Raw genomic sequence first — 24,810 nt, 5'->3', positions numbered from 1 at the left:
TCAATGCCAGTTTGGAGAAGTTGTCTTAACTGTTCCTAGGTAATCATGGAGCAATCTCTTTGGTGTTTTTCTTGTATTTCAATTTAATAGAAACGTGTGTTTCATTCCAGGTAGTGACTATCCACATCACTCCAGTAGATGACCAGCTTCCAAAAGAAGCTCCTGGCATTTCCCGGCATTTGGTTGTCAAGGAAACGGAGGTGGCCTACATCACTAAAAAGCACCTACATTTCCTAGACATGGAATCACATGATGGGGAGCTTATCTACACAGTAACACGTCCTCCATGTTTCTCCTTCAGCCACAGGTGTCTTTGTAAAGCTACTGCATGGCCCACTGGTTTGTAGAGCATCAGCAGTGTGTATCAGTGTAATTCAGTTGCTTCATTGGTTAGACATCCAATTCAGTGTCCATTTTCATCACAAATTTGTCCTTACCTTCAGAGAGTGAGAGACAATTGGTGACTGACATGCAGCTTGTAGTTTTCAGCACAGTGAGGCTTAAACTAAACAGCCTAAGTCCCATTTTTCTAGAGTAAATTCTCATTTTTCTTTTTAATGGTGTCTGAAAAGTATCATTTGTCGATATGGCAGGCCATTAGGTGTTCATGTGTTATAATCTCAGTTTGAAACAGTGGCATAAGTATTCCTTAGGCTGGTGTCATATCCACAACAGGGAGAAAACACTTGGGATGAGACTCGTGATTTCTTGTCACCATAAGACAGCAAAAAAGCTTTGTTCTGCCACGATGAGGGTGGCATGTATGATGCTGAACTTAATGCCTCAAACTCTCAACATCAAGAGACTAAAAAGAAAAATGGGAGGGAGGGAGGAATGGGAGGATACAAGGGATGGGATAACAATTGAGATGTAATATGAATAAATTAATAAAATATATCTAAAAAGAGAGAGATTAAAAAGATGGACCCTCTGCTTTCTACCCACAATGAAAGTTTTAAAAAATTGATTGTGGTGCAGAGGGGTCCCTGCAAGCATCATGACAGACAGGAACACGAACCACGCCACGATGCTTGCTGGGCATGAATCACGAAGAAGTGAGAATCAAAACTCGTGTTAGCCTGACTTAGCTGGTCTGTACCAAACTTCTAGAGGCTGAGGCCAGTGGTTTACTACCAGAATATTTAAACACAGTACACTTTGGAGAAAAGTTTCTTGGTATAATACAATCCCCAGTGCACAAGGAGGCATACTTACATTGAAACTCCATGGGTTCTGGAGATAAGCTACCTGTATTAGTTTAAGGGACTAGGGGAGGATCTGGCATGTTCTTGATCATACAGTTAGTGTGGAGGTCATTTGAGATCTTAGTGACCGCTGGTCCTGGTTGAGGGAGCTGGATATGGCCTGGCCCTACAGATACAGATCACCAGGCTGTTCATCACTCCGACTCTCAGCCTTCTGGATGGAAGCACACACTATATGTCCTTTCCTTTAAGAGGATAAGACTGTGTACTTAATGTCCCTAGTTACTCTGGTGGTCTGTGGGCACCAGAACCTTCATACTTCCAACAATTGTGCATGATTTGATTTAATTTTTCTTAGCTGAAAAAATAAGCTGACATGATTTGTATTTCTCTTAGACACTTGGATGCTGGGAAGTTGTTCATGGTGGACAGCATACCAAAGCTAACCAAAAATCCTTCAGCCCCGGGGCTGAGGTCATTTACTCAGGTATGAAAATTTGTTAAAAAAAAAAAAAGTATATATATATATATATATATATATATATATATATATATATATATATATATATATATCAGCACAATATGTAATGTGTGGTATAGTCCAGTGTTGTGTCTGAGATACTGCCCAGTCACTTCTGCCATAGTGCCTCACGTCTTTATCCTTGTGCTTGAACACTTCTGGTAAACAGGTGACATCTGCTTGAGAGACCTCCATCAAATTGAATGTAATTTCCAACCTTATAAATGCACAAGCCTTTGACATGCTGCCAATGGCACGACACTGATTTCAGGCCACATGCCCATGTTCTTATTCTGCCTATGGCAGGTCACTCATCTTCTCCTGTTTTAGTTTCTCATGGTAGCCAGTACCAAGGACCACATACTCTGTACTTCAAAACAAGAGCCCTGTTTTCCCTGTACCTCCAGAAGCTAGAGGTGTGGCGATTGTGGAGTTGGCAGGTTGTGCTCGTCCGAGCCCTGCAGACAACCCTCCCTCCCTGTGCTGTAGCAGCGAGTGTTTGTTAGCGGCTTTTAATATTCCTTGGCTTGTAGATGCATTGTTTTTTCAGCCTTGCTGCCTGTCAGTCAAGTCTCCCCCCATCAGTCTCTTCCTGTTACAGGGAGACCAGTTGTATTGGATTGAGGACCCATGCTACTTAAGTATTTCCACTATGTACATATTCCTTTTTCTCTTTCTTTTCTTTTTTCTTTTTATTTCTTTTCTTTCTTTCTTTTTTGTTTGTTTGTTTGCTTGTTTGTTTGTTGAGACAGAGTTTCTCTTGGCTATCCTGGAACTTGCTTTGTAGACCAGGCTGGCCTTGAACTCATAGTGATCCGCCTGCCTCTGCCTCCCTCTGCCTCTCTCTGCCTCCCTGAGTGCTGGGATTAAAAGTGTGCATCACCACAACCTGGCTGGCCCCATTTCTAAACAAATTCACAGTCTAAGGTTCTAAGGATTAGAATTTCAGTATGTCATTTTATAGGGGTGCAGCTTATCCCATAATACTTACCTCAGATCATTCCTATGAGCTTTCCTCTGCAGAGCCCATGGGGTCTGGTATATGGGTGCTCAGGCACCAGACATCTGTGGTTTGGGGCTAGTTATGTCTGCCTTCTTCATGATTAGAAGCTGTAAATGTGTTCAGTGTTACTGTTTCACCAACTTGACAAATGTGGGACTGGGTTTTGTAGGCTTGCACGGCTTATATTCGTGTGGTGACTGCATGGCAAGATAGGGTAAAGCCCGCCCTTCGGAGAGGTGCTTGGACTCCATCATTTGACATACTGCCTGACTTCATCCATCCTTCCTCTTACATGTAGACAACGTGGTTTACAAAGTAGAGACCTGGGCATCTTTCCATCTATGGTGACACTTACCGCACTCCAGATCAATTCACGTTGCGGGGTGGGGGTGGGGGGTTTGGTTTGGACTTTAGGTTGCTAAAGGATTCTGGTCTCTGCAAATCAACACGTGTCCATCTCAATTTGCTTTGCAGCATGCCGTGAACCATATGAAAGTGGCCTACATGCCACCCATGCAAGACATAGGTCCTACGCCTCGACATGTGCAGTTCACGGTGTCTGTCAGTAACCAACATGGAGGTACTTTGCCTGGAATCTGCTTCAACATCACGATTCTCCCAGTGGACAATCAGGTTCCTGAGGTATGCAGAGTTTGAGATGGAGGGCCAAGAGGGGGGAGAGAGAGGAAGAAGTAATGTTTGTATTTCCCAGCTGCAGTATAGGAAGAAAGCAGGGGTGAGTGTGGGTGGGAGACTATTTCCCGCGGGACTTCCTGTCTGAAAGGTGAGAATTTTTCAGTGTTGAATTTGGCATTGTTTTCAAAGCCTTTCATTCTGCCACGATCAGGAGAAGATTAAATGATGGGTCTCTTAGCAACCAGAAGAACCTATTTGCTCTCACCACAGGCCAGCTATGCTGCTGTGTGATCCACAGAAGCTTTTTAATTTTCCACAATGAATTAGGATGGAACCTTTTGTCTCACCCTGTGCCATTGCTCAATGTTTATGGACGTCTTAAGGGGCCTGAGTTTTTCTTAAACCCAAACTACAAAGGTGTTGCTACCTGTTGTCGTCTCTCTGAGGCTGTTTTGCTGTGCGAGGTTTTGTTTTGTTTTGTTTCTGGACTACCCTTCCTTAAGACTACTATACTTGATTAGTGTGACTATTATTAGGATTTTTTTTCTTCTTAAAAGTAGAAGGACAAAGGAATATTATTCCCCATTTGTTATAGACCAGAGGCCTCTAGACCTTCCCATCTTCATTCCTAAGAAAAAGGGTGAATTTCTCAAGCATCTACCCACCTGAACATAGCCAGCCCTCATACCTTCTTTCCTGGTCACTCAGCCTTGCGGCACCTGCCTCAGGTCAGCCAACAGACTTCTTAACGGAAGGCCCAAAGGACGGCACTTCCTCAATATGCAGAAATGGCTCGATGGGTCTAAATGATATTTTAAGTTGTTAGGTTGAACACCTTTAAGGGGCAGGGGGTTTCCTAACCAGGCTGACTTGGAGTTTCTCTGGACAATACAGAGCTGTAACAGCACTGAGCCCACAGCCTCCACGGCTGGAAGGGAGGGTGCACTGTGCATTTACAGAGCTCCCACTGGTGACAGTGGCCCAGCCTCTCCAGCTGGAGGCCTTGCCATCTGTGGTGGACAAGTGTTGCAGAGCTGCAGCTAAGATGTCTGTGCTAACCCAATCTGGGACCCCTTCCCTTCTGAGAACCCAGCCTAATGCTTGTGGTGAAAACAAGTCGATTCCATTTCAGTTAGGCCATCCTTTTCCATATATGAAATTCAGGTCTTGAACCACCTGAAAGCATCCCCTACAACACTTGCTGAGGAATCTTCTTTTATGCAAAGAAGTCTAATCTTAGAGAAAGATGATCTTTGCAGGAAATGGTGAGGTGTTGGCTCCATGCAAACCTGGAGCCTCCTAAGTGCTACTCATTAAGCCCTGGGTTTGTACTGTTTGAACTTGCTCTAAAATAAAGTATTTTGAAAATCATCTCATGTAGTAAAACATATTTCCCGATTTTGGATACTAACTTGATGCCACCAGGAAAACAGGGTTGATGTGCATGGCCCTTGGTGCATATCTCCTCTGGAAAAGAGTTCCATGTGTGCCTTATCAATGGTTGTAGATTACAGTTTTCTGTACTTGCTTAATCATAATACATGTCTTGCCTGCTCTTAGCCTGGTAATAAAATATACCAAGCTGCTCTATCTAACTTGCTTTGTGCTTATGATTAAATTGTTGGTCAAGTGAACACTGAGTTTTTTTTTTTTTTTTTAATATCGAAATTGCCCTTGTATGTCTTAATTTTTAAGTCTAGCGTTTGAATAAGTTTACTTCCCATGGAATTGTAACTCATATCTTCATTTTTCACTCTGTCTGCAAAACACACAGTGGAGTTTTCATCATATTCCTATACCTTAAAAACATATTAGGGCTCTAAAAAAGAGAGATGGATCTCTTCCTTCATAGGGACTTGGCAAAGACTGAGTGAGCGAAGGTGGGAGTCACTCTTGGGTTCATGACTGCAGCAGCCACTCCTTTGCTGATTCTGCTACAGAGGCTCTGGACACTTGCAGCATGTGTGCTTTCAAGTTAGAGACCTGCCTTTGAGTCTTTGTATCTATCAATACTTGGAATTAACAATATTCAGCTAAAAATTCTTTAGCCAAATTAGCTCTGAATGCATCTGTTTACAAGCATTCCTAAACAGTTGATTGACATGGAAAAATGGTACCAGGAGGTCTCTGGGATCAATGCTTGTGTTCAGGGATGCCTCATGGAACATGGCCCTGAGCATCTCCTTCCTTCTTTCTAGGTATTCACCAACACCCTGCGCGTGGTGGAGGGCAGTCAGTGTACCATCAGCACGGAGTACATTTCAGTTTCTGATGTGGACACCCCACTGGACAGCATCTGCCTCTCTCTTCAGGAGAGGCCTCTGCATGGCAGGATAGAGCTGGATGGATTTCCTCTAAACCCAGGAGACACATTTTCTTGGCGAGATCTCCATACCTTAAGAGTTAGGTTAGAAGATTTTGTGGCCTTTCTTATCTATGCAGCGGCTCTCTGTCTAGGTCAATGGTGGAACACAGCGAAGGGAAAGAAGCCTGTCGAATTCTCTCCAGAACAGCATGCCACTTCATATTGTTAAGGGTCAATTGAAAATCAAACAAGTAAAAAGAAAAATTCACTTTCCTCCAGACATTTTTTTTCTCTCTGCCTTACTGTAGTAGAGGGAATGAGTTTATGAATATTTGTGCAACAAAAATTAATTGCCATGAATATTAATTTTGCTACAATGGCACTTATCACAAACTCAGCTGGGACTGAAATACTCTGTGCAGCTAATTGAAGTTGGCTCTGAGCAAAGGCAGTTTCATAACCTTGGGAACCCAGGGCTAGGACGTTATTGATCAGCCAGATATGGTAGCCTACACTTCTAATCCCAATGCTTGGGATACTGAGCCAGGAGGATTGTGAGTTCAAAGCCAGCCTGGTAAGAACAGAGGGAAGGAGGAATGGGGCTGGGGGCGGGGCCAGCTTTGTCCAACTATAGTTTAAATGTAAGCTTTTATATTTATTCTATTGGGTACCGGCTTGCAGGTAAGCAAATAGGGCATACTGGTGGGTGGGTGGGCTCTGGAGCCAGACTCAGGTCTCTGGAGCCAGAGATGGAGAAACCCTGCCTCTTGGCCTCACAGTAGCTCCTGTTTGAGATCTTCACTTTCTCTACCTGATAGAGTTACAAGACTCCTTTTTCACAAAATCAAGTAAAGCATCTCTGGGAAACAATTCAGACTACTTAAAAGTAATGCCAGGCAGACAGGCATACTAATTTTTACCTACAAAATCTGACAAAATGGACATCTCATCCATTTCTAGTGACACATGGTAGCGAGTGTTTGTTGCCAAATGTTTAGTTTTGAGCCAGGAAGTTCGCTAGGGACGGAAAGCTTTGTACAAGATCACATAAATCTTCGCTGCCCAGTTACACCACAGACTTACAACATTTTGTGACCTCTACCAGCATTTACCAATTCCTATCAAGATTCTCCTGTTTTGTTTATAGTTTGGATTTTGAAATCTCAGCTCTTACCTACATGTTAGAAAAGACTTTTGTTTAGGCAGCTCTGGGATGAATGGTGAAGAAGAAAGGAGAAGGTATTTGTTAGAATTCTGCGTATGATCACTTTTCTAGAGAATTGCAGTTAAGATTTTTTAAAAGTCATTTAGCCTCAGTCATCAAGACTGACATTCTGACATTCCGTTCTCAGCATTGCTGACCTAAGCACAAAGATGCGGCTGCATTAATACCAAAGACCTGCTTGCTTCCACCACCACACTTCACATGCGCACCCTCAGGTACACTTAGCTGTTTTCGAGATAGCAGCATTGTAATATGGGTCAGCACATTATAATTTGTAATTATTTTTTAACAAAACAGTAAGCGGCATGGGAAAGCTAAGCACAGAGAGTAGTGTGTATGAGAGTCAAGTGTGTGGCAGTGTGTGCCTCCCTTGACCCTGGAATGAAACCCGTTACCACTCTATGGTCACCCATTTTGAATAGGATATAGTCCCCTTTGTCTATATAGCAGTATCATACAGGTTCAATATACTATACTGTTTTGTTGAAACTTTTGTATTCAAATTGTAGGGTGTAATTCCATCTGTTAATATGAACAAATCATTGCTATGCTTTAAAAAAAAAGGCTACTTAGAATTAATTGAGCATCATTTTAATGGGCTAAAGAGTATGTGAAAAGCCTATAATTATATACTTTCTTAAAAAAACATCACTTGACTAAGAGGAAGATAGGGCCAAAGTCAGACCAAATAAAGGTATTTTAAACCCGAGGAGATGTGAGACTCTTTGGCTGAGCTAAGGAGCTTATAAATGGAACATGGACCATGGTGGAGGAAGGTGACACCTAATTCATAGATCAAGGTTTCAGGGAGGAGTGGGACAGCTTGAGAGTGCAGGAGGGGAACTGGGAGGCACAGAGGTCATGGAGTCCTCAAAGCGATCCACTGTTACATAGATACCAGGCCAAGGACTTCCCATCGTCATAGGGGCCATCGAAAGACTGCTTTCTGAAATTAGTTTTCAAGGTTCTTTTACGTTATGCGTGTTTTTGTGCATGCATGTCCATACTGTAAGGGCAGTGCAGGGTTTAACTGTTAAGCTGTCCCTCCAGCCTCCATAAGGCTGTTCTTTGTTTGGGGAACACATTACCAATGCATACACAATGTTTTTCCCAGGCAGAGCAATTTTACATTTAGGGATCATGAGTGGCTACACATGTTTTCATTCAGAGTTAAATTACTTCTTTTCTTATTTACTCATTTAAATATTTATTTATTTAGTGAAGTCACCACCCTGGTTATGGAGGGGTGCTTGTGATGTACAGCTCTGTTTACACCCATGTATTTTTTGAGAACTTAGCTTCCGTCTTGTCCCTGCAGGTATCAACACGACGGATCTGAGGTTCTTCGGGATGAGATATTCTTGGAGGTCACAGATGGCACAAACTCAGCAGAATTTGTTGTACACGTTGAGGTAGGCAGAAAGTTTCATCCGAGTCATTTGAATGTCAAGTACCTGTCAGGGTCCCAAAAGAATATGAAATACACAGATTCCAAAGCAAAAGGTTGCCAGCTACACCTGTGTGAATCTGGAGCCAGCCTGGAGTCTGGAAACAGCCATATTCATCCTCTCTCCTTCCTCTCCCTCCTCAGTTCATCTCAAGCTAGAATTACTCTAAGCTTAAATCTGTCAGATTCGCCATCCTACTGACCACATTCCCCCAAGTTCAGAGTCTACAGACTTTATAGCAGGTGGTATCCTCTTGCAAGGAGAATTGCATTATTCATGTCATCCTGGAGCAAAGACAAAGCTGGAAGCTGGCAGGACTCTGGTGGTATGGTGATTCCTCCAGGGGCCTCCAGCTCCTAGTTCTCCCACTGATCCGGCAGCTTTCTGAAACTGAAGGTGCTGCCCACCGTCACTGCCACTGGCATCTTCCTGGATGCTCTTGCTGCTGCTGTCACTGCCAGACTAAAGCCCAAGCGGTCCCTCGTACCCCTGATAAAATTTCTTAGAGTGAAGAAAGATGATGTAAGTCTTTTATGAATTCATACAGAAGACATGAACAGAGATAGGTATTTTTCTTCATGGACCAAAAGGAAAGCAGATGGTTGCATGTCTAAAGCATTGACTAGATAACTGAGCTGGAGCATCTTTGCACTCATCCCTGAGCCCTTTATAAGAAAGCCCCAACATGGAGCTCTGGGCATTTGTCTTAAAGAGTTATATCCACTCATTTATTCATTCAACAAACATTTAATAGGTACGTCCTATAATATATGCGGGACCCTAGAGAGAGGCTTGTAGGACAATTATGGACAAGATAATTGAGGTTCCTGCTCCTGAGGTTATTGACCACAGATGATGACAACCACTAACTGAAGAATCACAAAGATAATTGATTAAAACATGTATGTGTGTTATGAACAGGAGCATAAGTAATAGAAACTTCTTAATTAGCCTCAGCGATCAGGAAACCTTCCTTGAAAAATGCACACAGGATCTGAGGTAAAAATTAGTTGCACAAAGAAAGGGAGACAGGATGTACTGGACAGGCTCAAGGGATGAGGCTGAGGCCATAAGAGATGCTGAAGAGTGTGTGCTCCGTTAAAAAAAAAATTGAAGTCAGGGTGCTGAAGCACCTACAGCAGGTTGCCCCAGAGACCTCTAGAAACATGGAGGGAGGTATGAACAGACAGGACACAGAAGGTCTCTGCAGGCCGGCAACTTGATGTTTTATGGAGCTCAGTTTGGCTGAAGTATATGAAAAGTTGTGTTGGGCTGAAAGAGTACACAGGTTCATGGGCCAGATTTGACCAAACCAACCAACCAACCAACCAACCAACCAACCAACCAACCAGAAACCCTTTCAGCATACGTCAGGCTGTGACTGTGAACTCCAAGGAGGAATTTCCTCCGTTCTCATCTCACTGATGTACATTTTCTGATTTCCGCATGGTCTTTTGTTTGTCAATCCGGAGAGCCAATTCAATCCCATGTTGCTTTGTTTTCCTTTCTACTTGAAGCTTCATGTTCATGAATGTGAGAGAGAAACACTTTGCCAAGCTCAGACCTGGAGCTGACTGACTGATTATGGAATTTAACCTATCACTCAAGCCATTTGACATGCTGCTAGGAACTTACTGTGGACCCAAGGAAACTTTATGGGCAGGCAGAAGCTGAAGGTGGCAGAAAGTTTCGAATCACCACGATTGATACTGTGAATGTGCGTATATCAGACGACTGGGCCCAGAATTCATCTGGAATGTGTGTGCACATAAGGAAAGAGGCTTCGTGTTAAAGTGCGAGATGCTTTCTATTGCATTTCTGCTTTGTCTTCTGAAGACAGCGAATGTTCTTAGTTTCCTGGCTATCACCACAGGCTCTCATTCCTGCCTAAACGTCTCTCACGTGGAGCATCCTCAACCGATGGAGACAGTCAAAAGACTCAGGCTGCTTTGGCCAAATTCCATGGCTATTGTTCCATGTGTCCAGAAGATGAAAAATGCCTGTCACTGTGACTATGAGCTATGGTGTACCAGCTGGGACATTTGTCATTTCTTTCTTTCTCTTGAAAATGTGTTCTTTTGTTCGTGCTTAGGTATTCCCTGTGAACGATGAGCCACCTGTTCTAAAGGCTGACCTCATTCCCATGATGCACTGCTCAGAGGGTGGAGAGGTGGCCATCACCCCTGAATACATTTTTGCTACTGATGCAGACAATGATGACTCACAACTGCTGTTTCTGATTGCCCAAGAACCTCAGCATGGGGTGGTGACAAAGGCTGGGATCCATGTGGACAGGTTCTCTCAGGGAGATGTCATCTCAGGGGCTGTGATGTACAAACACACAGGTAAGTGACAACCTTAAGACTAGTAGAGGCACTTGAAAGGGTCTTAACTCCACGCCTTGTCATGGGCTCCCATTACATTACAATCTTACTACCTTCTTCTACTTAAAGATAAAGCCTGCACTCCAATTAGTAAAGATGGTCACCATGGATGAGATACGTCTGACCTGAGGATGATAGTGATTTTGGAGAGTAGAGAAAGAGCAGCTGCCACTTGCTTCCCCTACCCCAAGTCCTTCTTTTTTAGTGAACTTGAAGACTTTTGGCATTTTATTCCGATTTCTAAATTACACTGAAATTACCAAAGCAAGTCACCTAAAGCAACGGCATTATTACTTTTAAAAGTTGAACAACCACCAGCCAGCTCCCTAGAAATAACTAGGCACCTTTCTAAGTACCTGAAGAGCAAGATGATGTCTTGTACTTTGTTTAACCTACTCATGACGCATTTGTAAGGTTGGGGCTCCCACTGATGTTATCTCAATATACTGTTATTCAGTTGGCATTTCTTCCCACCATACGAGTGTTCAACTAGAGAAAAGATTAACTCTAAACCATGTGTGATGGCACATGCCTTTAATCTCAGCACTGGGGAAGCAGAGACAGGCAGATCTTTGTGAGTTTGAGGCCATCTGGTCTAGAGTGAGTTCCAAGACAGCCAAGGCTACACAGAGAAGCCTTGTCTCAAAAATGAAAGAGAAAGAAAATATTAACTCAGCATCTAGTATTTGCAAGGCACAGCACTGAGCCCCTCAGGACACAGTGGAGTATAATCCAAGCTGTGCCAAAGGACTGTTCGCTAAGTGTGCACATGGGAGGATGGCCACGACACAGTGGCAGGTCATATTGTTCTTTCTTTCATATCTTCGTTCCTGCCTAATCTTTTTTTGTCAGTTTGACATAAGCTAGAGTCATCTTGGGAAAATGCTCGTAAAATGAGGCTGTAGGCAAGCCTACAGGGCATTTTCTTAATTAGTGATTGATGTGGGCAGTACCACCTCTGGACTGGTAGTCCTGGGTTCTATAAAAAAGCAGGATGAGCAAGCCATGAGGAACAAACCAGTAGCAACACACTGTGGCCTCTGCATCAGCCCCTGACTCTAGGTTCCTGCCCTGTTTGAGTTATTTTCCTGAATGCTTTGATGATGGAGTGTTATAGGGGAGTGTAATAGAAATAAACCCTTTCTTCTCAACTTGCTTTTGGTCATGGTGTTTCCTCACAACAGCAGAAACCCTAAGTCATCTACTTAGATCCAAGTTAGTAGCATTTGCCCAGAAATAGCATCACATATTTCCTCTTGCTGGAGTTAATCACAGGCCCTCACAATTTTCCTGGTAACAGTCTCTTTAGACTGAAAATTCCACGGGGGAAATAAGAGGGTGTGGAAAAGCTGGATGTGTGGGACATTACAGTATTTACATTTGTGTCACTGTGGCAAATACCTGACAGAAACAATTGATGAGAAGGAAGACATTTTGTGCATTGATTTCTGAGAGTGTTCAGCTATTCACAGCCACAGAAGTACAACAGAGAATCTCATTTCATGGCACGGGCATGAGGAAGAATCTGTCACATGACAACAGCTCAAGAAGCAAAGAACCAGACTGGAGCCAGGGGCTGGGCTGTCACCTTCAAAAGCCCGCTATAGTTATCCTACAGCGGCATCTGCCTCATAAGATCCCTTTGGCTCCCAAGTACTGCCTCAAACTAGGAGACATGTCTCATGGGCTGTCCTCTAAAATTAGAGTGCATGCCTCCTTGACAACTTAACTGTTGAATTGTGTGTGCCAGTAAGACCAGCACCATATGGACAAAACCAGGGTTGGCCACCATCTTAAGTAGCCTGGTGGTCCTGCACCATGATGAAGGCAGCCTTTGAGTGACTATGTGGAAGGATCTTGGAAAACATCTTCCAGGGCAGTCCTGCTCAATGATGGCATCCCTTGGTTCGCTCTGTGTGTCTGTGTCTCTGTCTCTGTCTATGTCTATTTTTTTCTCTCTCTGTTTATCTCTCTCTGTCAAAAAGACTTTCAGACGAGCTTACTGTTATATGCGCTGGATCCTTCCATCCATGAAGTCTTATTACTCCCTCAAGTGTCATATCATCCGGTCACACCCCTCTCTTTCTCGTCCAAGTGTGCTGCTACATTTTAAAATGGAAGCCGCTACTCACACTTGTTTTGTTCATAGTTTACAGCATATTCTTTTCCTTGACAAACTACACATTTCACATCTTCCTCCTCTTCATTTTGTTCCTAATTCTCATGATAAACCTGGGTAAAGTCAGCCAGTGAAAATCACGCTGTAGCCTGAATGCTATGTTAAAATCTCTTCCACCAATGATATGAGTGCATTATTTTTTGAATTCAGCCTCACTCAGACTTTAAGACATGGCAGAACATTATGATAGGCAGATTTGGGCCCAGGGGTCCCGCTCAAACTAAGGCACCAGCCAAGGACAATACAGGCGGTAATCTTTAAACCCCTACCCAGATCTAGCCAATGGTCAGAACATTCTCCACAGTTGAGTGGAGAGTGGGATATGACTTTCTCACGTACTCTGGTGCCTCACATTTGACCATGTCCCCTGGAGGTGGAGACCTGGTGGCACTCAGAGGAAGGACAGAAGGTTACCAAGAAGAGACTTGATATCCTATGAGTAATCCCCTTCAGGAACAGTCATAGGGGAGGGGAATAATGGGAAAATGGGAGGGAAGGAAGAATGGGAGGATACAAGGGATAGGATAACCATTGAGATGTAACAAGAATAAATTAATAATAATAATTTTAAAAAGACATGGCAAAATGTGAACAAGATTGCTATGTAGGGCAGGCTGGCCTCAGGCTTATGTACTTCCCACGCCCCATTGTAGATCACAGATAGTCTTACAGGAAAGAGACAACAATGGTTATTGTTGATTGAATGCTTCCAACATGTTTAGCAGGCTCTCAAAGCATGGGAAATTATGGTAAGATGACCCATGTTCTCTTACACTGCCTTGCAAATCCTAAAAGGCAGATTTACAAATATCTGAATCTCTTCTTATGTGATGCCCATATAGAGAACTGTTAATTAATAAGGCCTAGAAGGACACTGGGGGAAATTATTTCACATAGATTTTTCTTTAGGTTATATTACATTAGAATGACTACTAGATTCAAATGATGTTTTGAATGTTTCATTTCCTTAGGATGTTGACTTCTTTACTCCGCTGGTACTCACTTATCACTGTTCAGATTGATATCAAGAGCCCTGACATTAAAACTCTGATGTCTCAGTGACTTACCGGTTGCAATCCTTGCTTTAGTGTTTTCATTACTATTATTACATGTACTGATTAATTTTAACTTTTGGTTTGACACAACTTAGAATCACTTGAGAAAGAAGCCTCAGTGAGGAATTATTTATACTGAATTGGCCTGCAGGCATGACTATGGGGAATTGTTCACCCTCATAGGTAAGTCTGCACAGCTGAAGACACCATGCTCTTCAGACATAGAACCCAAAGCCCTGAACTGGAATTCACCTGAAAGCCTCCTCTGAGAGGACTATCTTTCATGGTACACACCAGAAGGCGCCATGCAAGCTTCTGGAGGAGGGAAGTAACCAACAGTTCTACCCAGCTATGACTTCTATAAACAAGAACCATGACCAGCATGATACAACATGATAACCGTAATGGTGTAGTAATGGCGCACATACCTTGATGGTAACCAACAACTCTCTAATTGGACTTAACAACAGGGAAATAATGCCTGGTATGGGAGACCTAGCCAACTACCTAGGACACTACTTCACTAAACCAGCACAATCCCTAACAATAATCTAAACATTTGTCCTTATGCCCACACATAAGTGTAGTCCTCTCCCCTCACTGGGGAGACTTCTCTTTGTAACAGATAGGGGCCATTACATAAAACGACAACAAATTAAAATGCGCAGTTCTGGAGCCCAATCCCAACTAATGCATCTACCACATAACTCTGGCACCTAAGGCTCAGAGATCATTGTGGAAGAGGAAAATGAAAGCTTATAACAGAAAGTCTGCTGTGAAATGTTATAGAAGGCACACCTATGATGTCTCAATCCCACAGTTACCTAAACTTGACCTGGACAAGGATAATTCGTGTAAACATGTTAACTTGGAAGGGAGAAGGCTCAAGTGGCCTCAACTTTAGACAAAGATGATGACCTCAATCCTAGACAAAGAACTACAGACAACCAAGGAATGCTGAAAGCGGGAGAAATGGTCTTCCCCAGGGAAGAGTATGCCAATTGGTTGTCTAATACCAAACGGTCAACCCTGAAAACATAGGCATACAAATAATATTATACAGGCTGAGCAGGTTGTATTTATGTATTTAGGAACACACACACACACACACACACACACACACACACACACACACGCCATGCAATTGAAAGAGAGCATGGAGGGGTATATAGGAGGAAAGGAAAAATGGAAATAATGCAATTGTATTACAATCATGCATTGGCCATATCCATTTATCCTCTTCCACAAAGGATCTTTCTCTCATCCTTCTTCCTACTCCTGCCCCCAATACACTTCTCTGGCTGTAAAAATCTCTTTTACTTTGTTGTTTTTTTTTTTTTCCTTTCTCCTCTGCCTACTATCCAAAAGTCCATTTTTTACTTAAACAAAACTGAGTTATCGTTTTCCATATCTGTCTTGTTTCACTTAACATAATTTTTTTTTTAGTTCTACCCATGTTGTTGTGACTGTCATAGCATAAACACACCACATTTTCTTTATCTATGCACCCATTGAAGGGCATCTCGGTGGTCGCACATTTTGACTATCATGACTAATGCTGCAGTAGACGTGAGGAAACAAGTATCTTTTTGATATAAAAATTTCATCTCCTTTGGGTAGCTAATGAAGAGTAGGGTTGTTGAAGCCTATGTAATTTTTTTGAGGAATCTGCATAATGTTCCCCATAAAACTCCTATTACTTTATATTTCCAGTGATTGTGTTTCTCTGTATTTGTTATTTATTGTCTTTCTGGTGATGGATGTTCAGCTGAGTAAGATGGTAACTCCCTGTGGTTTTGACTAACATTCTTCTCATGATTAATAAAATTGCACACTTTTTGATGGGAGTTGGATCAAGTCTCCCCATTACTTTGGGTAGTGTGATCATCAGATAGCTTTTTATATTTTATGTTCCTATCATTTCTTTCATCTGTGTTTTATAATTTTGTTGTGGAGTTCTGCTTTTTATTGATTTATTTTTAAATATTGTGAGTGTGATTGCTTTCCTAATTTTCATTTCACCGGGTTTACTATTTGTGATTAGAAATGCTACTTTAAAAAGGAAAGGAAAGGCATGTTACGTGTGTGTGTGTGTGTGTGTGCACGCGCGTGCGCATGCACACATAGGTGTTGGTTTTGTTTTTGTCTAATTTACTGAGCTCATGTCTAAGTTCTAAATATGTTTGATGGGCCTTCTTAGAGACTGGATGATCAGCGTGTTTTTATTTCTACCAAAATTGAAGGATAATGCTTTCTTTTACTGAGTAATAGTTTAATAATTCTTTCAAACTCTCATAGAGTATATTTTAAGCATATTTGCCTCCTCTCCTTTCAGATCCACTCCTACCTCTCTACCCACCTATATCTATCTATCTATCTATCTATCTATCTATCTATCTATCTATCTATCTATCTGCACATATATTATGTATGCATGCATGTATGTATGAATCATCTATTTATCTGTCATCTATCTATCTATCTATCTATCTATCTATCTATCTATCTATCTAAACCCATCAAGTCTAATTTGTGCTGTTCAAATACTCCTGGATGTGGGACATACCCTGGACTCTCTTACACCTACCAAGGATCATGCTCTTAACGAAAACAGTCTTCTTTTACCAGGAGCTATCAGACTAATAGTTTCTATAGAACTCTCTAAACTTCAACTTGGATTTCCTCTTCCTGTCCCTTCCCTTCCCTTCCCTTCCCTTTCCTTCCTTTCACTTTTTTTCCTTTCCTTTCCCCTTTCTTCAGTGCTGCCAGCATTGTTTTCCTCTTGGCTCTTTAAGAATTGCCAATAACCCATATTCAGGGCTTTTCAGTTATCTGGCATGGACTGTCCTGTTCACTGATAAGTGGTTGGCTAGAGCATAGTAAAAGAAAGAAATGACCAAGATGTGGATTGCCTTACACTTACCCGGTGTTCTCTGTGTCTCACGGCTGCTGTGCAGTTGCTGTGTATTCATTTCTGGTGGTAAATGCACAGGGAGAGGTAATTAAGAGGGGGAAAAGGGCACTTTCTGCCTTTTCCTGAAGTTGTTGCTAGCATCAAATGATTAAGAGGAAAGAATGAAACCTTCCCCAGTCAAGCTCTGGGCCTCCCCCTTGTTCATTTGTGAACTGTCAGACCCTTGTGAGCCCTGCTTTGCTCCTCCATCTGGTGGTCCATGGCTGGCAGGGAATTCCCAAGAAGCAACAAATGGACAAGCATTTTTATATTATTTTCCCAACTATATTTAATTTTATGGTGATAAAATTGAGTTCATACTTTATCCCCATGAATTCCTTTCCTTTCCATACAATGCTCACAGAAAAGGTAGGGGTGAGGTTGGTCTTGGTGTTCTTTATTTTCAAAGGTCAGGATCCAGCATAGTTGTGTCTTCCAGGTGGTGAGATTGGCCTCGCACCTTGTTTCGACACTGTTACATTGGTGGTTTCGGATGGTGAAGCTGGCCCTTTGGTGAATGGCTGTTGCTACGATGGACCCGATCCATCTGTCCCTCTACACAAGTCTTTTCCCACGTATGAGCTCAACATCACAGTGCATCCAGTGGACAACCAGCCACCTTCGATTATAACAGGTGACTGTGTTATTTCTACAAGTGTAACTGCCAGTGTCACACCCAAGGCTCAGTGAAATAATTCTCTTTACTTAGATTAGAAAGCTACCAAATGCAGTTGACATCTTGTGACCATCTTAACAGAGGCATTTAATAAACCCCAAATCTGTTATAAAAAGATCACAGAGCGAAAGCATCTATTTATCTGCTTGAGAATGAATATCTATATATAAAGAGAATACAACAGTGTGTGTGTGAGTGTGTGTGTGTGTGTGTGTGTGTTACAACAGGAACATTGGGATCTTCACATGGGAAAATGTCATTTCCCTTCTGGAGAGAGAATAATTTATTTTATCCATAATAATTTCTATTAGAACAGAATGCGTTCACCACAGAGACCATTTATATACATTTAACCTTATGTGATTTTCAGAAAGTCCTCTCTTCATAAGCATTATGTATATGTTCTGTCTCACAGAAAAAAATAAGCATATGTATGAATGTTCTTGTAATTGCAAACTATCTCCCAAGTAATGTTCTGGAAAGGAAGCATTATCCCAGCAGAATAATTAAGCACCAAGGCATGAGAAAATGTTCGCTATGAGCAATTCATAATCGCTCTCAGGCAATTAACGCTCTGACAAACAGAGGTAATGACTGATCTTGAGGAGTACATAAACTACATTTAGTGGCTTATCATTAAAACGGTTTGGCAATTCTTATTTTCATTTGTCACTTCCTCAGAGGCACAAGGGAAATCAGAGCTCCTTGAGAATGGCTGGAGGGCTGAGGCAGAGCATCTAGCATTGCTGTCGCCTTCCCGTTGTCATCTGGCTGGCTTGTGTGAGAAAAAGCATACAATTCCATACGTCAGATTAAATCCTTCTTGCTACCCCTGAATATTTTCACTGAGAAGAGAATTTATGCCCAAGAAAATGAGCATCCCCCATGGAAGCATATTTGCCTGTGGGATTTTGTGTGTGTGTGTGTGTGTGTGTGTGTGTGTGTGTGTGTGTGTGTGTGTGTGTATTTACTCTACTTGGGATTGCAATCACACCCTTTAGTTCTCATTATTCTCATGGAAGAGTTCGGGCTAAGACATGTGTGTATCTTTCGATTTGATTACATTTTTATTTACTTGTTTTATGGACCACTGTACACAGGTGGATGTGAGAGCAGGAACTGGTTCTATCCTCCCATCCTTACATTGATTCCAGGGATTGAACTCATGTCATCAGGCTTGGCAGCCAGCACATTTACCCACTGAACCATCACACTGGCCTGTGACTGTTGTTTATTTGCACACAGGCAAGATGTTCGTGGTGGATGAGGGATTCTCAGCAGCCCTTACTACTCATCATTTGATGGCCACTGACCCGGATACTGCCCCAGATGGCTTAGAATTTGTCTTGGTTTCGCATCCCCAGTTCGGCTACCTAGAAAACACACTCCCTTCTGCTGGTTTTGAGAAAAGTAATATGGGCATAAGCATAGGTAAGGCATGGTTTCCTGACCCACATTGTCTTGCCACTGTCTTTGGATGTGACTAGCTAGACCATGCTTAAAAAATGGGTAAGGACTCAAAACTATTCAAGGCACTGTATGCAGTCAAAGGATTATTATTATTATTATTATTATTATTATTATTATTATTATTATTCGGATACATTGAATATTAATTGTTTTTCATCTTAACTTTTATCTTGATGTTTTTATGTATGAACATTTATATGTGCAGTAAGTGGAAACTAGTTTCAAAAATATATGAATAAACACCCAAGTGCTCACCATTTCCAAGGCCTTCCTAGCAACACAGCCCTGTCATGTAATTAATCTGGTGGGATCCACGGGGTCTCATTCTCAGAGTTTTCCAGCATGTTTAATACATATTATGGAAAAATACTGAGAAAGATGCTATGAGTTGTCCTGAAAGAGAAACCTGAAATGTGTAAGTAGAGTACATTAATTTTCAAAAGCAAAATGTTTCTGGGTGACCAGAATAGCCCTTAGTAAAACAAAACAGAAATAAGAAGAAACTCAAATCCTCCAAGGATAACACTTCATAAGTAAATTATTTTTCAAGCTCCTTTTAAGACATTTCTATTTTTAAATATGAGCAAGATTACATTTAAAATGAATCAAATGAAAGGCTATTCATTTTTTCTTGTGATTTAATTTACAGTATAGGACAATTTTCTTCTTCTGATTTAAGGCTCGCTGAACATCAGGTCAACTAATTCTACTCAGTGCAATGAATTTCTTAATGTATGTTAGGTAGACATCAGTCTCCACTCATTTTATGTTTATGTCAAAGAGATGGTGTCCTTCTTAACCCAGTATGGTAAGAGCCATGTGTCAGAAGGACAGTGTAGCCAAGGACAGTTCTCCCTGACTTTCAGTCCACGCGTCTGGAGAGTGACCACGAAGTTGCCTGCATCCTGATTAGTGGTTATCACCAGTCCATTATTCAGGCAGCTTTGAGTCTATCTTAAGACCTGTGATACCTCCCATTATGTTGATGGTTGGTAGGCGTCCCACCAGTCCTGGCTATGATCATGTATCTACTTTGCAGACAAGCAGCTGTTAAAGGGAAGTGCTGTTTATCATTCCCTGTTCTGTCTTGGTGTGTACTAGCTTCACTCCAGTGGAGAGACATGAAGGCTTTGCACATTAACTATGTGCAGTCCAGGCACCTGAGGGTGGAACCAACTGCTGACCAGTTCGTGGTATATGCCACAGATGGGAAACAACGCTCCTTGGAGACAACATTTCATGTTATCATCAATCCCACAAATGATGAAGCTCCTGACTTCATGGTACAGAATATCACTGTAAGAAACATACTAGAATTTTCTCTTATTATTTTCTGGTTTTATTTCTGCCTAGCTAAGCCTTTTATGTTGGTCCAGGTGTCCTTAATAATGTTAACTTGGTGAAGGGTGAGGAAGGCAGACTCATGTCATATACGTAATCACTTGTGAACCATTAGCTTAATAGAATTGATAATGTGAGTGTGTGTGTGTGTATGTGTGTGCGTGTCTCTGTGTAATAGAATACTTATCGGGATGTAGATTCCAAGTCCTTTAGTGGTATTCATAGTTAGTTCTCATAATAGGCTTTAGGGTGTTTTTTATTGTAATTTCATTACTGAAGAAATGAGGCATAAACAGGTTAACTAAGTAACTCAAGATATGTATGGACATGGCAGAATTATGTCTATTATACTATAATTTTTCTGTATGTTTTATTTACAAATAAGAAAATCATACCCACTACTCTATGCTTTGCTTTATAAACCAAAACATACACACACACACACACACACACACACACACACACACACACACACACACACACACACCTTTTCTTATCACTTTGAAGTTCCTTTTAAATCACATTTAATTCATGCATATGCCCTAACAAGTCAAACAAAACACAGGCTTTGGCCTCAAAGAGACTTGAGTATTTAAGTATTTTTGCATCTTGGGCAGATTATTTGTCTTCAAGCTTCTGTTTTCCCGTCTTTGAAAATATATATGTAATTTTCTTTGAGAGTTAGTCATGATAATCAAGTTGGCCAAACACAGTAGGTCCTTAATGAGAAAATGCCTTCCGTACTATTTAGTGTGTCATCTTTTCTCTAATATTGACCGAAGTCATTATTTCCGCTCATTATTTTTGCTAAAAATAATCACATTCTAAATGTGAAAGTCTTTATTTGATTTTAATTTTCTACCGATTTTTAACGGCACATGAGTGTCACCTCAGCGTGAAATTTAAGAGCCAACTCCTTCCTCTTCTCTTCTTTTGGCTCGAGGCTTACTCTGGAGAGCCCTACAGTTACCAAGTGAGGGGAAAAACCCTACAAATGAGCCCATCCTCGCCTATTTCCACTGCCTTTATCTGCCCGAGGCAAGGGCTTCTGGGATAATTAGGCCTCAGGGAAGTTGCCCTTACTCCTTTGTGGAAGTAATCATGTCTTTCAGGCATGCTTCCTCATACATGCAAATCACACACAGACCCTCGGGGCATTGGCAGACAGAACTTTTAAGAGCCAAGAATTCTTTTTTTCATATAACCACATTTATCTTTCCTGTTAGGAAATTTCCTCATTGTATAAATAGTTGGGCTTCCATAAGAACTTTTTAGTTTACTATAATTCTTTGCAAACCCATGTTGAGTTAAATAACTTCTTTTTATGTCAATGCATTTCGATTTTCATAGTCTCATAATGTCAAGAAACAGTTTGATTTCCAAAAAAATAATCCCGTAGGTTTTTTTTGTTTGTTTGTTTTAGAAAACTCCCTGGTAATCTTGTGGCTGGATTTACCATTCTGTAAATCAGATACATTATCATACAGTCCAAGAGGAAACACTTCATGATTAAGATGGAGAATTACAACATGCTTTTAAGATGCTTTAAAGTCCTTAGGACTGGGAAACTATTGGGATACAGGCTCAAGTGTTTCAATAGGTATACCGTTATGAACTAATCTAGGATGCTTTTTTGGTCTTTAATTTAAAAAAGATCAGATAAGAGCAGCAATGGTTTTTTCCAAATATCACAGTGCAGCTGCAGGAAGGTCCCTTTGGAGCCAGTGGGAGGAGCTAAACTCCCCCACCACCACCTACCGCCCCCCCAGCCCCAGCTCTATTATGCTTCTTGTTTCCTGGTATCCGGCAGCTCTTGATGGTCCTTCTCTGACCTCTGACCACGTTATTGATGGACAGGCCTTCCCAGTCCCTCCTGACTTTGATTCCTGAGAATATCTGCACTACCTCCAGAATGTAGCTCAGTGCCCGCGCAGATCCCCAGGAAGCATGTGTAGACTCTGTCTACTTTTATTGCTTAGATCTTGCTGTATTTCAGAACAGAAAACAAATATTTTCTTGTTCTATCCTCTCTCTGTGGGGGGGGGGGGTGCAGGAAGAGGGAAAAACAGCTAGGTACCAGATAGCCAGTGATCTTCTTGAGCCAGTAAGTATTCCACTGTATGTATGTGTGTTTGTGTGTGTGTGTGTGTGTGTGTGTGTGTGTGTGTGTGTGTGTGTGTGTGTGTCCTTGTTCTACCACTCTGCGCCTTATTCCCTTTAGACAAAGTCTTCCACTGAATCTGGAGCCAGTAGGCCCCCAAGCTCTAACTTCTCAGCCCTCCCCAGCCCCCACAGCACTTAGGTTAGAGGTGTTCTCACAGCCACACCCAACTTTTTATTAGGTGCAGGAGAGATGAACTCAGCTCCTCAAAGTCTCACTGTAAGAACTCATATCTGCTGAGCTATCCACAGCACCCAAAATAAAAAAAGTACTTACTATGATAATAAAAATTTGAAACCTCAGTTACAATATTTGAGCGGTTACTAAAATTATAAAGGCCATGAAGTTGAGAAGGAGTTGGAAGGGCCTTAGGGTGAGTGGGAGGGAGTAATGATGGACGAGTGTGGTCAAAATAAACTGTATAAATGTTTGACATTTTAAAAGAATAAATAAAAATATTTTCAAAAAGAAACACCAAATTGGCTCTGTGTATGCAATGTGTATTTGCTACTTCCAAAGAAAACAGACACCTAAAAATTGTAGAAACAAGGAGTTCTGAGATAACTAATGGATCGGTGTTGAGAGTAAAAATTCCAGATCCACTTTTACATTGAACTTCCCTGACTTCCAGAGAGGAAGCTTGCCTCCCCATGACCAACCGTTGCATTATTAACAAGATAAGATGCTCTACACTTTTTAAATCAAGTTTTTGATCATATGTGTTTTTTTCCTTTGCTATTTTTTTTATTAATTTATTATTGTTACATCTCAATGTTTATCCCATCCCTTGTATCCTCCCATTCTTCCCTCCCCCCATTTTCCCCTTATTCCCCTCCCCTATGACTGTTCCTGAGGGGGATTACCTCTCCCTGTATATGCTCATAGGGTGTCAAGTCTCTTCTTGGCAACCTGCTGTCCTTCCTCTGAGTGCCACCAGGTCTCCCCCTTCAGGGGACATGGTCAAATGTGAGGCACCAGAGTACATGAGAAAGTCATATCCCACTCTCCACTCGACTGTGGAGAATGTTCTGCCCATTGGCTAGATCTGGGAAGGGGTTTAAAGTTTACCGCCTGTATTGTCCTTGGCTGGTGCCTTAGTTTGAGCGAGACCCCTGGGCCCAAATCTGCCTATCATAATTTTCTACTTGTAGGTTTCTAGGACCCTCTGGATCCTTTTATTTTGCTATTATCCCATGCGTCTCTCATTTAGAGTCCCAGTAGGATGTCCTCCCTTCTGTCCCAGTTTCCTGGTAAGTGAAGGCTTTCGTGGGACATGCCCCTTGGGCTAGTATGCAGATATAAGTGAGTATATTGTGTGCATCAATGTGAGTGATGAGGAGACACACACACCATAGCCCAAATGTTGAGGTTGGAGGACAACTTTGTGGACTCAGCTCTCTCCACTTTTATGTGAGTTTCAGGAGTTGAACTCAGGTTGCCAAGGCTTGTGTGGCAGGCACCTTTACCTACATGCCTTCTCACCAGCCTCACACAGATGTTTTAATTGTACATCCTACATTGTACATGGAGCACACTGAAATCTTAAGGAAAGAAGTGACCAAGACGAATAGACTTCTTTTTACATTCTCGTTATGCAGAAATGTTTTTTCCCCCTAGAACCCAGTATCTGAAGATGCCATGAGAAATTTGAAATGGGATATTTTTACATAAGTGGGGTGGATTTTTAAGCAGCCCTTTCAAAAGAAATGAGTAGAGAAGAGGTTCTATTTCCTATTGCTGACTGACTGTGCTGACCTACTCCTGCTCAGGTGTGTGAGGGTCACATGACAGAGCTCGATTCTTCCATCATCAGTGCTGCTGACAGGGATGTTCCCAAGGACTCCTTGCTCTTCAGCATCACCCAGAAGCCCCAGCATGGCCTCCTCATCAGTGTGGCGATCAGCAAAGACTCTCCTCAGATCCAGGAGCTGAAACGTGAAATTCACAACTTCTCCATGGACCATCTCAGGAATGGTAGGTAGATCATGTTTCATTTCTACTTACCTGCTGTTGCTGATGTAAGAACCTAGCTCACCCAGGTGTAGGCTCTAAACAAGTTGTAATAGCAGAAACAGAAATTAGGTTGTTGGGTACCGGAGGCTAGGGGTACTAGGGAAAACTAGGAGCTGTGGATGGAAAGGGACAATGCAAGGTCCCACAAGACAAAGTTCGAGGCATCTGTTGTACACTGTGGTGGCTATGGTTAGTAATACGCAGTGTAGCTGAACGTTACTAAGAGAACACACATG

At 41.9% G+C, this 24,810-nt stretch overlaps 1 protein-coding gene across 1 annotated transcript in view; it reads left to right on the top strand.

The window, feature by feature from the left end:
- Frem1 (FRAS1 related extracellular matrix 1) overlaps positions 1-24,810 on the top strand; it is a 139,230-nt gene that overhangs the window by 49,466 nt on the left and 64,954 nt on the right. The window contains exons 11-20 of the mRNA XM_051156676.1: positions 111-307; positions 1,602-1,692; positions 3,143-3,370; positions 5,563-5,771; positions 8,213-8,306; positions 10,435-10,687; positions 17,353-17,547; positions 18,835-19,020; positions 20,161-20,357; positions 24,331-24,535. Of these exons, the coding sequence (XP_051012633.1) occupies positions 111-307; positions 1,602-1,692; positions 3,143-3,370; positions 5,563-5,771; positions 8,213-8,306; positions 10,435-10,687; positions 17,353-17,547; positions 18,835-19,020; positions 20,161-20,357; positions 24,331-24,535 (1,855 nt within the window). The remainder of the gene's footprint in view (positions 1-110; positions 308-1,601; positions 1,693-3,142; positions 3,371-5,562; positions 5,772-8,212; positions 8,307-10,434; positions 10,688-17,352; positions 17,548-18,834; positions 19,021-20,160; positions 20,358-24,330; positions 24,536-24,810) is intronic.

Source organism: Acomys russatus, chromosome 2 (assembly GCF_903995435.1).
Source record: "Acomys russatus chromosome 2, mAcoRus1.1, whole genome shotgun sequence".
Lineage (NCBI taxonomy): Eukaryota > Metazoa > Chordata > Mammalia > Rodentia > Muridae > Acomys > Acomys russatus.
The sequence above is the reverse complement of the archived record's forward strand: the minus strand, read 5'-3'. Positions and strand labels throughout refer to the sequence as shown.